Below are 13805 nucleotides of genomic sequence, written 5' to 3'. Positions count from 1 at the left end.
ACAGCATAATATTAATGGTACTTTTACGTGTAAAATTTAACGTCATTCTGAGTAATTTTCTTTTTTTAAAAAATTTTTTTTATTGATTTCAGAGAGAGGAAGGGAGAGGGAGAGAGAGAAACATCAATGATGAGTCATTGATCGGCTGCCTCCTACATGCCCCCTGCTGGGGATCGAGCCTGCACCCCGGGCCTGTGCCCTGACCGGGAATCGAACCGGTGACCTCCTGGTTCATAGGTCGACGCTCAACCACCGAGCCACACTGGCCGGGCGAGTCTTAATAAATTTGAGAAGACTGAACTCATATGAACCAACTTTTTCAATCATAATGGTATGAAACCAAAAATTAATTACAAGGAGAAAACTGTAAAAATCACAAATATGTGAAGATCAAACAACATGCTGCGGAATCAACCGCAATGGGTCAAAGAACAACTTGGGAGGGGAATGAAAAAACACCTGGAGACAAACACAAATGGGACCAGGACACACCCAGATGTGGGGGGTGCCCCCGAAGCAGTCGTACGATCACAGAGACAAACGCCGGCCCCCAGAAACATGACTCAGACGACCAACTGAGCGCCACACCGCGAGGAACCAGAGAAGGAGGGACAGACAAAGCCCAAAGCTAGTAGGAGGAAGGAAACAATAAAGACCAGAGAAGAAGTGAGTGGGGTGCAGACAGGAAAGGCGACCGGGACGACCAAAGGAGCCGAGACGAGAGCCGGTTCTGGGAAAAGATAAACCACGTGCGGGAGCCCTCAGCCAGACTCAGCAAGAAAACAGACATTGGGCCCAAATGAGCAGAATCAGACACGAAAGGGGAGATGCCACGACTGGTATTGCGGAGATGCCAAGGGTCACCCGGGCCTGGTGCGAACAGCGACGGGCCGACACACTGGGCAACCTGGAGGAAGTTATCAAACTCCTGAAACACCCAGCCTATCGAGGCACGATCGGGACGAAGCGGGAAACCTGAACAGACCCGTGACGGGGAAGGAGACTGAGTCAGCGACCAAACCTCCCAGCAAACGGAAGTCCAAGCTTTCAGTTAAAACATGGGAAGGAGCCGTGGCCGGTGCTGCTCAGTGGTTAGAGCATCTGCCGGCCGACTGGAGGGTCTCGGGTCCGATTCCCGGTCAAGGGCACTTATCTGCGTTGCAGGTTCCAACCCCTTCCCTGGTCGGGACGCGTGTGGGGGGCAACTAATCTGTGTGTCTCTGTCACATCAATGTCTCTCTCCCCCTTCCATGCTCTCTGAAAAGCAATGGAAAAAATATCCTAGGGTGAGGGTTGGAAAAAAAAAAAGCTCCATGTTTCATATTCTCCCAAAAATGAAGGTGAGTGGCCCTCTTCCTGTTACCAACCAGACAGGGAAACTTCAGCGTCTGCCCTTCCTGGGTGACTGCTGACTTCGGGGTGCAGGGAGTCCAGGGACACAGCCACCCACCCACCCAGATGTGCCCGGGGCTCATCCACACCCACCCCGGTTCGGAAAACGCAAAACAGCACTTGGGGTGGTTTCGCCACGAGCGGGTGGAAAGTTGAAGTTACTTTCACTCTGTGTGCGGATCACTCCGGGTGCGTCCTCCAAGTTTCAGGCAAAACAGAATAGTTTTAAGAAGGAAAAATGTTCTTAGTTGCTAAGGACTTGTGTCTGGGTCGGAGTGCCCTGGCTTCGTGAAATGTGAATTATCTCAGGCTTCAGGAAAATCACTTCAGCGGGACGGGGAGCAGATGGAAAATTCCTTCGCGAGCCTCGCGCTGCAGCAAATATCCCAGAGCCGAAGCCGCCGAGTTGCCTCTGGGGACCGAGCGACCGGGAGCTCAGGGCCGTAGACGGGGGAGCCCAGCGACGGGAGAGCTGGCGGGCGGGACCGTGAGGACGGGCGTCTGGGATGACAAGAGCAGCACACGGGGCCCTGGACAGCCCGGGCCTGGCGCGCCCACTGGCGTGACCGGGACCCACACGGGTCGGGGTGGAGATGCCCAGGGACCCAGACGCCGCCTGGAAAGGAAGTCAGACCCCTTCCCCGCTTGTAAGTGAGCTGATTCGAAATGACCTGCTCTATGCGGATAAATTCATCATAGCACACGTTCTATAAATAGTTTCCCCTAATCTCTGCGCACAGACACACGGACGGCTGTGCATGAGCTCAGGTTGTCCTGCGGCTCCGAGAGGACGGTGGGGTGGCTGGTAGACTTTCATGGTCTCACCCAGGGGGTCACAGCTGAGGTGACAGGCCCGGGGGTGTGGGGACGACCCTGCGGTCACCGGGACGGTCGGAGAAGCCAGCCCTGCCCCACGCGCTCACGGGAGCCCCTCCCCGCAGACCCTCGTCCGTCACGGCTTAATCACTCAGATGAAAATGAGGCCGTGATTCGATTTCCCCGGGAGCTTCATTAGGATGAAGGGAAAATTAGATTCACCCAGGATGGGAGGAAGCAGTGAGATGAGGGACAGGACCAGTGATTGAATTTTGGGCCCGTGGATGCTCCAGTGTGATTCGATTCTGACACGTGGACCGAGCCACGAGAGGACCAGGCCTGTCCTTCCGCGCAGACACCGCACATCCGCGGAAATGGGCCGGTGCTGGCGGCCCCCTGGTTCCGAGGGACACGTGACCTGCTCGCTCCACGGGCAGAACCCGGTCGTGTGGGATCCTCGGACGTCCCAGGAAACTGTCCCATGCAACCCTCAAGCCCCCCGAGGGCAGACTGTCTCCGCTTTGCCTCTGAGACAGCGAGACCGCAGGCCGGGAGGGAACCAATTTAGAAAGTGCCGGGGCTGGGACGGCAGCACTCAGGTCAATTCTGGAAGGAGCTTCCCTGGGGGACGACCAGGAGCCCCGCGGGGACCGGGGTCAGCCTCTGAGCTCCCAGCACCGGCCGCTCTCCTCCTTGTGGGCGCCTGGTCCGAGTCCTGCCCGCGCGGGGAGAAGGGCTCAGTTTACGGGGGACCACAGCTCATCCACAGGCGGCCGGCTTCCTGGGGAGGGGGTCACCCGTTTAGAAAACCCACCGACAAGCGGTTTTGCAGACAGACAGCAGTCGCCCGGGGGGGGGGGGGGACTGGCCTGAGGCGCTGCCGTGAGGGGCTGACAGCCTTCGTCTCTCTGAAAAGCGATTTGCAATTATTCTGGGCTGAACTGTGCCCCTAAAATCCTCATGTTGACGTCCTAGCCCCAGCCCCTCAGAAGTGGACAGAGGGGCACCCCCACCCCCCGGGCACAGGCGCCTTCCTCCCGCTCGGAACCTGCCGTGTCCCCTGTCCCGAGAGGCAGGACCACCGCAGGGGCCCCTCGGACGCTCGATGGTGACCCGGGGCTCTTACGCCGGGTGAAAGGAATCCCATGTAAACAGCCTCTCCGTGCGGGGCCTGGAGCAGCCCTGTGACCTCTGACCCTTGGCCCCTGAGAGAGACAAGGTGAATCTCTCTGGGCCAGGCCGGGAGGACCAGAGAGTAACCCTGAGCCCATTTCCAGTCTTTCCCCTGCAGGCGAGGATGCCGGGCTCTGGTTTTTAAAGTGGGAAACGAACGGCCGTCTCTCGTCTGTCCCCCCAGGAGGGCAGGGGGCAGCGTCCGGGCTCTGGGGCCTCCCATCTCCAGGTCGAGGCCGGCAGGACTCAGTGGCAGACACAGGGCAGGAGAAGGGCAGATCCAGCCCCAGGGCTGCAGACGGGGCGGAGCGGGTCCCGTCCGGCCTTCACCCAGGATTCTCACCCAGGGTTTTGTTTTTTGTTTTTTGTTGATTTGAGAGAGAGTGGAAGGGAAAGGGGGGGAGAGGGAGGGAGGGAGGTGTTGAGGCCCACATGCGCCCTGACCAGGACCAGGATCTGACCTGCAAACCAGGCACGTGCCCTGACTGGGAACTGAACCCACGACCCTTCAGCGTGCAGGCCGACGCTCTAGCCACCGACCCACCGCAGCCAGGGCTAAACCAGGCATTTGAGCCTATTTTGAATCCAAAAATATGAGCACATGCTCCAAATTCAATAACACCCTTAGCGAGCGCTGACCGGAGCCTGCAGGCCTGTGAAGGGCCTCACGCATCTTCCCAGCCAACCTCAAAGCTTCCGTCTGAGCAACCGGTTCACACTGAGTTAGCGAGTCAGGGAAAGCGAGTTATTAATCGGCAAGATTCAATTGTTCACTTTACAAAGTGAGCACTTGGTTTCAAATCTCGTTGAACCATGAGAACTCTACCCCGGGCCATTTCATTGCATTTATTAGATTTCTGAGACAACTTGCAGGAACAGACTCAACAGACGGAATAGAAATTCCTCAAAATAAGATTTTAGTCTTTGATGCCGAGACGGTGAGTCAGGCAGACACACGGACACGTCTTCCACATGTAGCTCCGGGCAACTGGAGAGGAGCCGCGGGGAAGGGCGCGGTGGGTCCCCCGACCTGAGCAAACGGTGCCACGAGCCGTAAGCCTGATTTCCACCGCGGCCTCTCACCAGGCGTGCGAACCGGCACAGCTGGCTCCGCCGGGGCCCCGCTTTCCTCGTGTGTGAAGCCGGCCCTGCTCCGGTTGGTCACCACGTTTCAGGGCGATCCGTGTGGTTAGCACCCTCCCACCGCCCAGGCCTCAGAGGTCCCTCCGTGCCTGAGGGCTGGAAAGAAACAAACACAAATCAACCCGGTAGAAGCGGCCGAAGGAAGAACAGATCAGGACCACGCGCACCCGGCGTGCAGGCCGTGGGACGGAAGCCGCCGGTCCTCGTGCGCACTCAGGTGTGGGGCCCTGTGCGACCGGCGGAGCCTCTCCTGCCGTGTGACCTCCCAGCTGTGTGACCCGGGACAAGTTACCTGACCTCTCTGTGCATCACTGCAGAGGAGGTGCTAGGAAACCTGACCTGCAGGGCGTGTGATGGCTCCACTGGCTAACGCTTCTGAAGAACTTGGGTCCCTGTCTGGCACGCGTCAAGCAATAATACACACGCAGATGGTTTCCCAGCCTTAGCTACCCGCAGAAATAAATTAAAAGGCAAAAAAACGGCCCGAGCCAGTTTGCTCAGTGATTAGAGCGTCAGCCGGATGACCGAAGGGACTTGGGTTCGATTCCTGGTCAAGGGCAGGTACCTGGGTTGCAGGTTTGGTGCCCGGGGCCCCCGGTTGGGGCTTGTGCAGGAGGAAACCAATCGATCTCTCTCTCTCTCCCCTTTCCACTCTGAAAAGCAATGATAAAAATATCCTCAGGTAAGGATTAACAAAAACCAAAAAAACAGACCCAAACCTGCCCAGGTAGACTGTGGAACCTGAGGGCGGCCGCTGGCCTTCTGGACGGTCCCTCCCGACTCAGTGGCGGTCACCCGAGCGCGTCGGGAGGAAGCCATGAGGAAAAGCCCTGCTGGCACCTCGAACGAGGGCCGCTCTCCGAGGCCTGCGGCTCGGGCAGAGCTGGGCCCGGACCCCGGGAGGCAGCCGCCCGGGACGGTCCCTCTGGTCCGGCAGAGGCCACTGCGTGTGGCTCCCCTCCCGCTGGGACTCGGGGTCGCACAGGAGGAGGGAGGAGGGCCCAGGAAAGTTACAGGAGAGGGGACTGGCGGCCGTGGCATTTCCCTCCCGTGAGTCACCCGGAGAACAGGGGAGCAATGCGACCATGAGTCACAGGGAACGGTTTGATCTGCAGGTGGTTCTGCGTAGCTGCAGGCGCCCGGTCCTCCCCCGCTTCGTAGATACACATCTCACCACGGCCGGGCGGGCGGGCGGCTCAGACACAAACAGCTGCCCCGAGTTAGGAAATTCAGAGGGTGGCTTCCTGAGGTCCCGCACACACAGGCAGGCCTGTGCCAGGCCCAGCCGGCTGCCGTGCCAGGGACACCCCTGAGGAGCCCCCGTCCCCGCACCCCTGGGGCCAGGTGAGGCCCCCCCGGCGGAGCCGGCGGCTGTGGGAACCTGTGGGCCGAGGCCTCGGACAGCGGCGGGCCCAGGAGGGCGCGTTTCCCGGGGAAGAGCACTCAGGGTGGAGGCTGCCCCGCGGCTGCCGACGGCCCCCACGTCCTGACCGAGAACAGGCGGGAGCCGCGGGGCCACCTGAGTGCCTCCTAGGCCGCGGCTTGAGCCTCAGTGACCACGGTCCTGCGACTGCGGGACGTGCACGTGACAGACCGCCCTCCGCGTCGTAGGTTTAAGCCCAAGTTCCCTCCGGCCGGAAGCGTTCAGCGTGTCGGCAGGAGTGTGCCCGCGGGAAGGAGACGGGCTCTGCCCCAGAAGTGCGATTACGGGGCTCGAGCTGAACGGTCTCGTCCCGGGTGCCGCGGGGATGGTTTGCACGTGGCACCATTAGGCCCAGTGCTGGCTTTTCACGAGAGGTGGTCCTTTTAATAATCACAACAGTTCCTTTTTCATTGTGATCTGTTTTACGCTTGATCTTAGCCAAAAGGCCGAGACGCGATATTACAGGATGTTTTTAAAAATTAGATACTGATTATATCAAGCGCAGCCTTGGGGAAAACCAGGCGACGGTGCCACCCACACCCTCCTCTGGCGGCCACACCGGCAGCTGCTGACCAGCGTGGCTTCCCCTCAGGCCCGGTCCCCAGGCTCTGTGGTGTGGGGCCCAGGGAGACCCCGTTAGCGCTTTTTGGTTCTAATATCTCTTCTCCCAGACCAGGGTGTTTGGTGGCCCCTCGTGTCCTCGGTCGAGGCGGAGACCCCTGTGTGGCCCTGGCCACGGCCGTGTCCTCTCTGCCTTCGGGCTAATTCTTACTGTGCTTGGCTGCCACTGGGGATTCTGGCCACGTTCTGGGCCACGGGCATCTCTCAGGGTCTGAGAGAATGGAGCCCACGTCTGTCCTCAGCCTCTCTGCTGCCTCCAGGTTAATCAGAAGCGAGGGAGCAGACAGTCACTTGTGTCACCATGTACGATGCCAGTCACACGTCACACACCCCACAGTCCTCAGTTCCGGCCGGAGCGCGTCTCACGGCCGGTGTTACCTACGCGCACGGGGCAGGCGCCCACACGGGCCTCGGGCCTCGGAACAGCAGCTGTTCAAACCTCCTCTAAGACTAAGAGTGATAAGAACACACTTTCCTTTGCTTACCCCGGCAGCTCGGTCCTCAGAAGGCCCGGCCGGCACCGAGTCCCAGGGCTGCGGCTCTGGATGCGGGAGCTGCAGGCGGTCGGACAAACCGTTGACCTTCAACAGCAGTTCATCTACCAGGTCGGCAAATTCATCCAGGGAGGGGGTCTGGGGGGAGAAAACCAGATTAGCAAATGCCTTCCAGAACCTGAGCTTCCCCCTTCCTCCCTCACCATCTGAAGCATTCTGTGGCACCGGCTTTAGAGACACGCGGGACCTAGATCGGGGGGCCGGGGGGCCTGAATTTCACATCTCAGTTCCCTCACCGCACACAGGTGTGCACACCTGTCCCTCACCCGCCAAGCCGTACACAGGTGTGCACACACCTGCTTTGATTGGTTGGACTCGGGCCTCGGGTGACAACACGCAGCGACTACAGGGACGGAGTGGGGGGGTGTTGGGGGGAACCCTCACGTCCCCCTTGCCGGCCCTCGGGGTCACCCTGAGGGTAAAGGAGCCTGGGCTTGGCCCGCTGAAGTCTTTGAACTGTAGGTGAAATTCTGTGGCTCTGCAGGGATTTGGGGCCAGAGGGACGGTCACACTTTTATAACTGAAGCAAAATTGTGCAACGACACTGTCGCCTTGGGCGTGCTCACTGACCCAGCCCGGAGCTTACCTGGCCCCTGGCCGGCTCAGACTCCTCGGGCGCCGGCCGCTCCCGCCCCAGCGCGGAGCAGACCTTCCCCCACACGTAGGCCGTAACGTCTCCCGGTCCCACCAGAGAGGGGCTTTGAAAAGATTTCCTTTTGGGGGCAAAAGCCACGAGGGAACCTCTCAGCTGGGAAAAATGAAAAAATAAAGACAAACTTCATGTCATTAAGCAAAAAAAAAAAAAAAATAGCTTGGTCAATTTGTTCGGTGATAAAATGGAGATTAAATCTGATGCTATTTTATTCCCTGCCAATAGGACAGTCATTGCTCAGCAAGGGAGCCAGGGAGCTCCCTCAGGAGCGGAGCTGAAGGGCAGCAAGGTGAACGCGGCGACGGACGCCAACCCTGCTCTGAGCGTGGTCTCGGCGCCCGCAGCGGGGGGCTGAGATTCGGAGCTGGAATCGGTTCCACGGGCAGATCCGCGGCTCCACTTGGCGCCCCCCCCCCCCGTGGGCTCCGTGGGCCCCGTGGGCTGTGCGCGGGCCCCGCCCCACCACGTGATCACGGGGGAGCCAAAAGGGCCGTGGGCGCAGCTGGCCCCGAGCTGCGTAAATGAGCCAGGTCCCTGCACACTGGTCCCAGGTTCTTTGCATCTTCACCGCAGGCTGAGGCCTGTTAGCTCAAAAGCCTGCGGGCGCACCGGGTTGTTTTAAGAGCCCAAACAAGCCAAGTTATATCCATTCAGAGCCTGCTTTGTGTGGCCCACAAAACCTCACCAGACAGCTGTCACCACCGGAAAGAGGGGGCCCTGCAGGTGTGAGCCCTGAATGCCACTCACTGCCTGGGGAGCTCTGACCCGAGACTTCCTTCCCGCAGTCGCTGGGGGACATGCCACACATGGAGGAGCCCCCCGAGGCTGCCCTCCCTTCCCCCCACGACACAGCCTTTGACGGTCTCGTGGTGTGAGGGACGTCCACACGCACACCTGTGCCCACGGTGCCCACGGGCAGCTTCCTCTGGGAGTCTGGGGGGTAGGAGAGCTAGCTGGGGCCTGGGGGGTGAGCCAGGGAAACTCCGAGGGTGACCCCACACTGAGAATCGTAGGATTTACACTAGGTGGGGTGGAGGGAAGCGGCGAGGTGGGCGAGCAGCTACGGGGCCCACAGGCCCTCAGGCTCCCGGGGCGCTGTGCCTGGTGGGACACAGAGCAAGGTCTCTAACGCGGAGTCTGCAAAGGGCACCTGGAGAGTTTTATGAGCATCCCAGAGCCGGGCCCCACCCCGGGGAAAGGAGGCAGCAGACCTGGGGAGGAGCCGGGGGCCCAGCTGAGAGCCTGCGACCCGGGCGCAGGGCAGGGCGGGCTGGGGAGGGACAGGGCGGCCGGTGACGCGCAGGAGGCCCACCTGTGCTTTACTAGCCGGTGAGCCATGAAAAGTGGTTCAACACAGGTGTGTCTGAGCTACTGCGGGGGCAAAGCAGCACTCCAAGCGCATTCGCTGTTCCCCGAGACTTAACTCTTAGCTGGACGCCCTGTATTTTTATTTGTAAACCTGTTAGCCCTGAGCGGGGACAGCAGGGGAGAGTCGTGGGAACCACTGCAGGAGTTGAAGCCAGTGGCTGTGGCTGTGGCTGTGGCTGTGGCTGTGGCTGTGGCTGTGGCTGTGCATGTGTGTGTGTGCGTGTGTTTACGTGGCGTGTGTTCACGTGGCGTGTGACAGGACTAGGGGTGCAAGCGGCGGGTCAGCAGGAGGGTGGGACGCGGGGAGCCCCATTCCTAGCTCAGCCCCGAGCCCAGGGAGCACGTCCCATGCAGACTGGCTGAGCGACGCTTCAGAGGATGGAGAATTGAGGTCACAGGACAAGGGACAGCCTGCAAAGTCTACGTGAGAGACGGCGAGAAATTCGGTGAGAGAAGGGGTGTGGCTCAGGCTGGAAGGCTCCCTGGAGAGATCGGTCATCTCGCTGAAACTGTGAAGCCGACTGGACGGGCTCACCCTGCCCCGCAGGAGAGATGGGCCTCGAGGACTCATGACCTTGGCGTTTGGCCGCAGATGGAGTTTCACCCCCACAGCGGCCAGAATGTTTACAAAGCCTGACCTCAGGGCCCAGGTGGCGCACGTACCGTCCCTAACCACAGAGCGGCGGCCGCCGCGAGGAGGAGGGCGTAGCACCCGGCCCTGGCCCGCCCCTCAGGCCGGGCGAGGCTGGGGGACGCGCCCCTTCGGCCGCTGCCCGGAACACGGAAGAGCAGCCGGTGGACGGCGTCTGTGAAGGTGCCGGGTGGGGGAGCCTCGGGGAAGAGCGGAATTCCACGCAGGTGGGCGTCAGCGGCCAGTACCAGGACCCCCGCCAGCTGCAGAGCAAACCCGACACACTGACCTGAGCACGGGGTTGCGGAGCCCAGACTCAGGTGGGGCTTCTAAACGCGTTAAAATAAGGAAAAGCTCGGAGAGGCAGTTTTTGGATTGTGGGTCACATCACCTGGGTGTAAGAACGTAGCCCTGAAGGCCCCCCCGCCCTGGCCAGGTCTGCCCCCCCACCCCAGTGCTCAGCCCCAGCACCTCCTCTCTGGTCCCCTTCCCGCCAGCGCCCCCTCCTCCCTGCCAGCGGCTCCCTGAGCCGCAGGAGCCCACACTTGCTGCCAGGGGCACCTGTCTCACCATCTCGGCTCCTGGCACCCTAGGGGGCTCAGGAACCGAGCACTTAGGGAGGCAGGGAAGAGCAATCTCGCGCAGAGTTTAGCTCGGGTGGGCGTCCGCTGTCTGGTGGTGGTAACAGACCAGCACCTGGGCCCAGGACATACACTGCTCCCTCCATCCACCCGAACAGGCCCGAGGCCCCCGCCCAGCACCGAGCAAGAGCCCAGGAGGTGGCAACAACCACGAACATCGTAATAATAATAATAACACACCGTGGAGAATACGGAGCAGAGCCAGTGTAACCCCCACAACTCATTACCTGACTGCTGATGCTGGAGACCTAAGACCAGCCGCAGAGGCTCGATGCTGGATGGGGCTCCCTCCCCCCGCCCCGAGAAAGGGCTCCCTGAGCAGAACACCCCGGTTCTGTTGGTTTGCCGGGCAATCACCCAACAAAGAATCCTCACCACTGGCGCGAGGACGCCCGAAAGAGAGCGGCGGGTCACCAGGGTGCAGGAGGCCACTGCGCTGTGGGAGCCAAGCAGGCGGAGGCACTTCAGCGTCAGGAGGAAGGAGAGGGTCCCCTGCAGCCACCTGGCCCTCTGTGCAGAAGGACACGGGGGTCAGTGCGTCCCGGCCGCCCCAGGGTGCGCACGGGATCAGTCACACCTGCGGGCGTGTGCGCGAGGGGAGCGGCCCAGGTGTGCCCTGGGAGTGAGGGAACCGCAGCTGCCGATGTGAGAGAGACCGAGTGCCGGGTGTCCCCGGAGGGGAAGGAGCTAGGAGGGGAGCTGGGCCCTCCCTGCGTGGCCCCCGACACCCGTCCTACCTGACTCCACAAGGCCACGTGACTGAGGTCCACGGCCCTCTGCAGAAACCCCCTGTGGAGCTGGTCGGCCACCTCCGCAGCCAGAGACAGCAGGTGGCCAGAGGCTGCGCACCAGGCGAGGCCGGCTCCGGCGATGGGCAGCTGCCGGGGGCAGAGGGAGGGCGTCAGCCGGCTCCGGGCAGGGCTGCGGTGCCCGAGCCCTGGTGCCGCGGGAGGGACGCTGACCTCGGTGCCCTTCAGGGGCTAACTCAATGGGAAACGGCACTAAAGCTGGAGCAGCTGGCCCGCCCATGGTCGGTTTCCTGCCACGACTATTGTTCTAAATCTGTGACGGACACGACAGAGGGGCTACCTCCAGCCAGTTCCCGGGTTTTCGCCAGTAGCTGCGGACGCCCTTGTCAGCCAGGCAGAAGAGCTGGAGGCTCAGGTGGGTCAGGGTGAGCACCAAGAAGGCCAGCTGGGGGGCAGAACCAGTTCTCGTGAATCGCTGTGCGGAGACGGAGACTCCGGGCCAGCACCCTGGAGTGGGCGCCATTCGAGCTAGTTCCTGGGCATGTGGCGCATGAGATGAACTTGGTGTTTGCTGGCCCCTGGGCAGTTTGCACCTCTCCACCCACCAGCACTCGGAGACCCCACCCGAGGGCGACGGGGATGCACGTGAGCTCGAGATGGGGGTGCCCTCACGGAAACCCTGCCCAGTGAGTGTCGCCCAGTGCCCAGCGGGCCTCCTGGCCACCACGCCAGCCCCGAGTCCTTCCCCACGATGCTCAAGAGAAAGAGCTTTCTTGGATTTGGAGAATGTATGAAACGTATTATCAGTTTCCTCGACAAGTAAAACCTTTGAAAGGTCCTGTATGTAAATTTCTTAAAGTTCTGCTGATGGTCGTCTCACCACTGGTGAGTTACCTGTTCACCTGGACTCCCTCCCTCCCTCGCTCACTCACTTATTTACATTCACTCACTGAGAACAGCACCGGCCAGTGCTCAGCGACAGTGGAACTGACCCGTCTGAGGTCACAGCCGCCCTGCGGAGCCCCTGGGGACCTGCCGGTTAACACTTTAAAGCTAAAAGCCTCTTTCGGGTCCCTCCTCCCTCTGGAGCTGCCCCGTATCGGGGGCATCGGCCCCAGGACAAGAACAAGCCCAGTAGCAGCCACGTCACAGAAGACAGACTGAGACGAGGCGGCCGGTGTGGACAGCGTTGTGACCCACGGCCACCGCACTTCGGACACCGATCTCCGGTTCCCACGACCAGCCGCCAGCTGCCCTGCGTGCCCACCTTCCTGCCCACACACCAGCCCAGGGCCGAGCGCTCCCCAGTCCCAGGCTGGTCATGAGCTAGGAGGACCTGGAGCGCAGAGCGGCCCCGCAGGCTCCGGTCTGGCTTCCTGGGAGTCACGTGCGCTGCGCCCCAAGCCTGGGTGCTGAAAATGCTGTATTTTGTCCACTATGAGTTTTTTTTGCCTGAATTTTGGTTTTCAGAACCATTTCCCTGGAACATGACCTGCCTGACGGCTGAGGTGAGCGCCTGGCCTGGGAGCAGCCCCTCCTCCTGGCCGCCCCACCCTCCCTGTCCCGTCCCCACACACCCGCTCTCAGGCTCCACCCACTTTGAGCCCCTGGAGTCGTGCACCCCAGGGCCTCCTGCTCCACCTGGGGCATCTGCAGGCCTCGCTCCAGTCAGGAGAGAACACAGCAAAGTCAGCAAAGCTCGAGGAAAAGCTCGGAGTGATTTCTGGTGCCTTCCATGGTTAGAAGCCACAGGAACACACTGCGTCTCCCCAAGACCCACGCGCTCAAGGTCTGTGTCCCCCAGACTCGCACCCGGAAGCCCTAACCCCCAGCGTGGCTGCTCTGGAGATGGGGCCTCTAAGGAAGCGATTAAGGTCAAATGAGGTCCTAAGGGTGGGGCCCCGGTGATGGGATTAGTGTCCTTGTGAGAAGAGGGAGAGCCCCTCTGTCCCCAGGTGAGGACACGGAATAGGTGGCTCCTGTGAACCAGGGGCGGGGCCTCAGCAGCACCCTGGCCGCCCCTGACCTGGCCTTCCGCCTGCAGGGTGTGGGTGTCACTGTTTGAGCTGAGGCCCCGTGGATGGCACGAGTCGTGGCAGCCGGAGCTGAGACCTGACAGGACCTGGGCCTCGGTCCCGAGCCTCCCATGTGACCCCTGTACCCCGAGAGCTCTGCATTCGCACCAGCCACACAGGCTGGCTCCCCTCGGGCTCTTCCTGTCCTGTGCCCACACCCAGCGGGCCACCCGCTGTGTGAGGGGATGTGGCTGGGGTCAGGGTGGAGGGCGGGTGAGCAGCAGGCCTGAGGCCTGCCTGGTGGAGGCGCTGGCCCGGTGAAGCCCTGTGCTCCACGAGTGGCCGAGTGGCCGGTGAGCTCACCTGGGGAAGCCAGAGGTGGCACCTTGGGGCTGAGTCTCCATGGAAGACGGTGACCAACTGTACCAGGGAGGAGAGGGCGAGGCCCCGGGCCGGGAGCATCTCTGAGCGCAGGGACACGCTGGAGAAGAGGCGGGTGGGCGGGTTGTAGAGGAGAAAGTGCACGGACACGGCCCTGGTGCTGCCGTCCACCCAGCGGCGGGCCCGGAGCCCGGTCAGGGCTGTGCGGGCTGTGGACCTGCAAAGCACGCGAGTCAGAGGGGAGGC

The 13805-nt window shown here is 61.5% G+C and overlaps 1 protein-coding gene across 1 annotated transcript in view; it reads right to left on the bottom strand.

The window, feature by feature from the left end:
- Positions 1-942: 942 nt before the first annotated feature.
- Positions 943-13805, bottom strand: part of PKD1L1 (polycystin 1 like 1, transient receptor potential channel interacting) — a gene marked incomplete at both ends in the record, with an annotated part of 44302 nt that continues 31439 nt past the window's right edge. Inside the window, 8 exons of the mRNA XM_081146990.1 lie at positions 943-975; positions 7054-7200; positions 7709-7870; positions 9806-10036; positions 10790-10924; positions 11152-11394; positions 11504-11608; positions 13542-13776. Coding sequence (XP_081003116.1) covers positions 943-975; positions 7054-7200; positions 7709-7870; positions 9806-10036; positions 10790-10924; positions 11152-11394; positions 11504-11608; positions 13542-13776 — 1291 coding nt within the window. The remainder of the gene's footprint in view (positions 976-7053; positions 7201-7708; positions 7871-9805; positions 10037-10789; positions 10925-11151; positions 11395-11503; positions 11609-13541; positions 13777-13805) is intronic.

Source organism: Miniopterus schreibersii (genome assembly GCF_964146895.1).
Source record: "Miniopterus schreibersii genome assembly, chromosome: 9".
Taxonomy (NCBI): Eukaryota; Metazoa; Chordata; class Mammalia; order Chiroptera; family Miniopteridae; genus Miniopterus; species Miniopterus schreibersii.
This window is presented reverse-complemented; position numbering and strand designations above follow the sequence as displayed.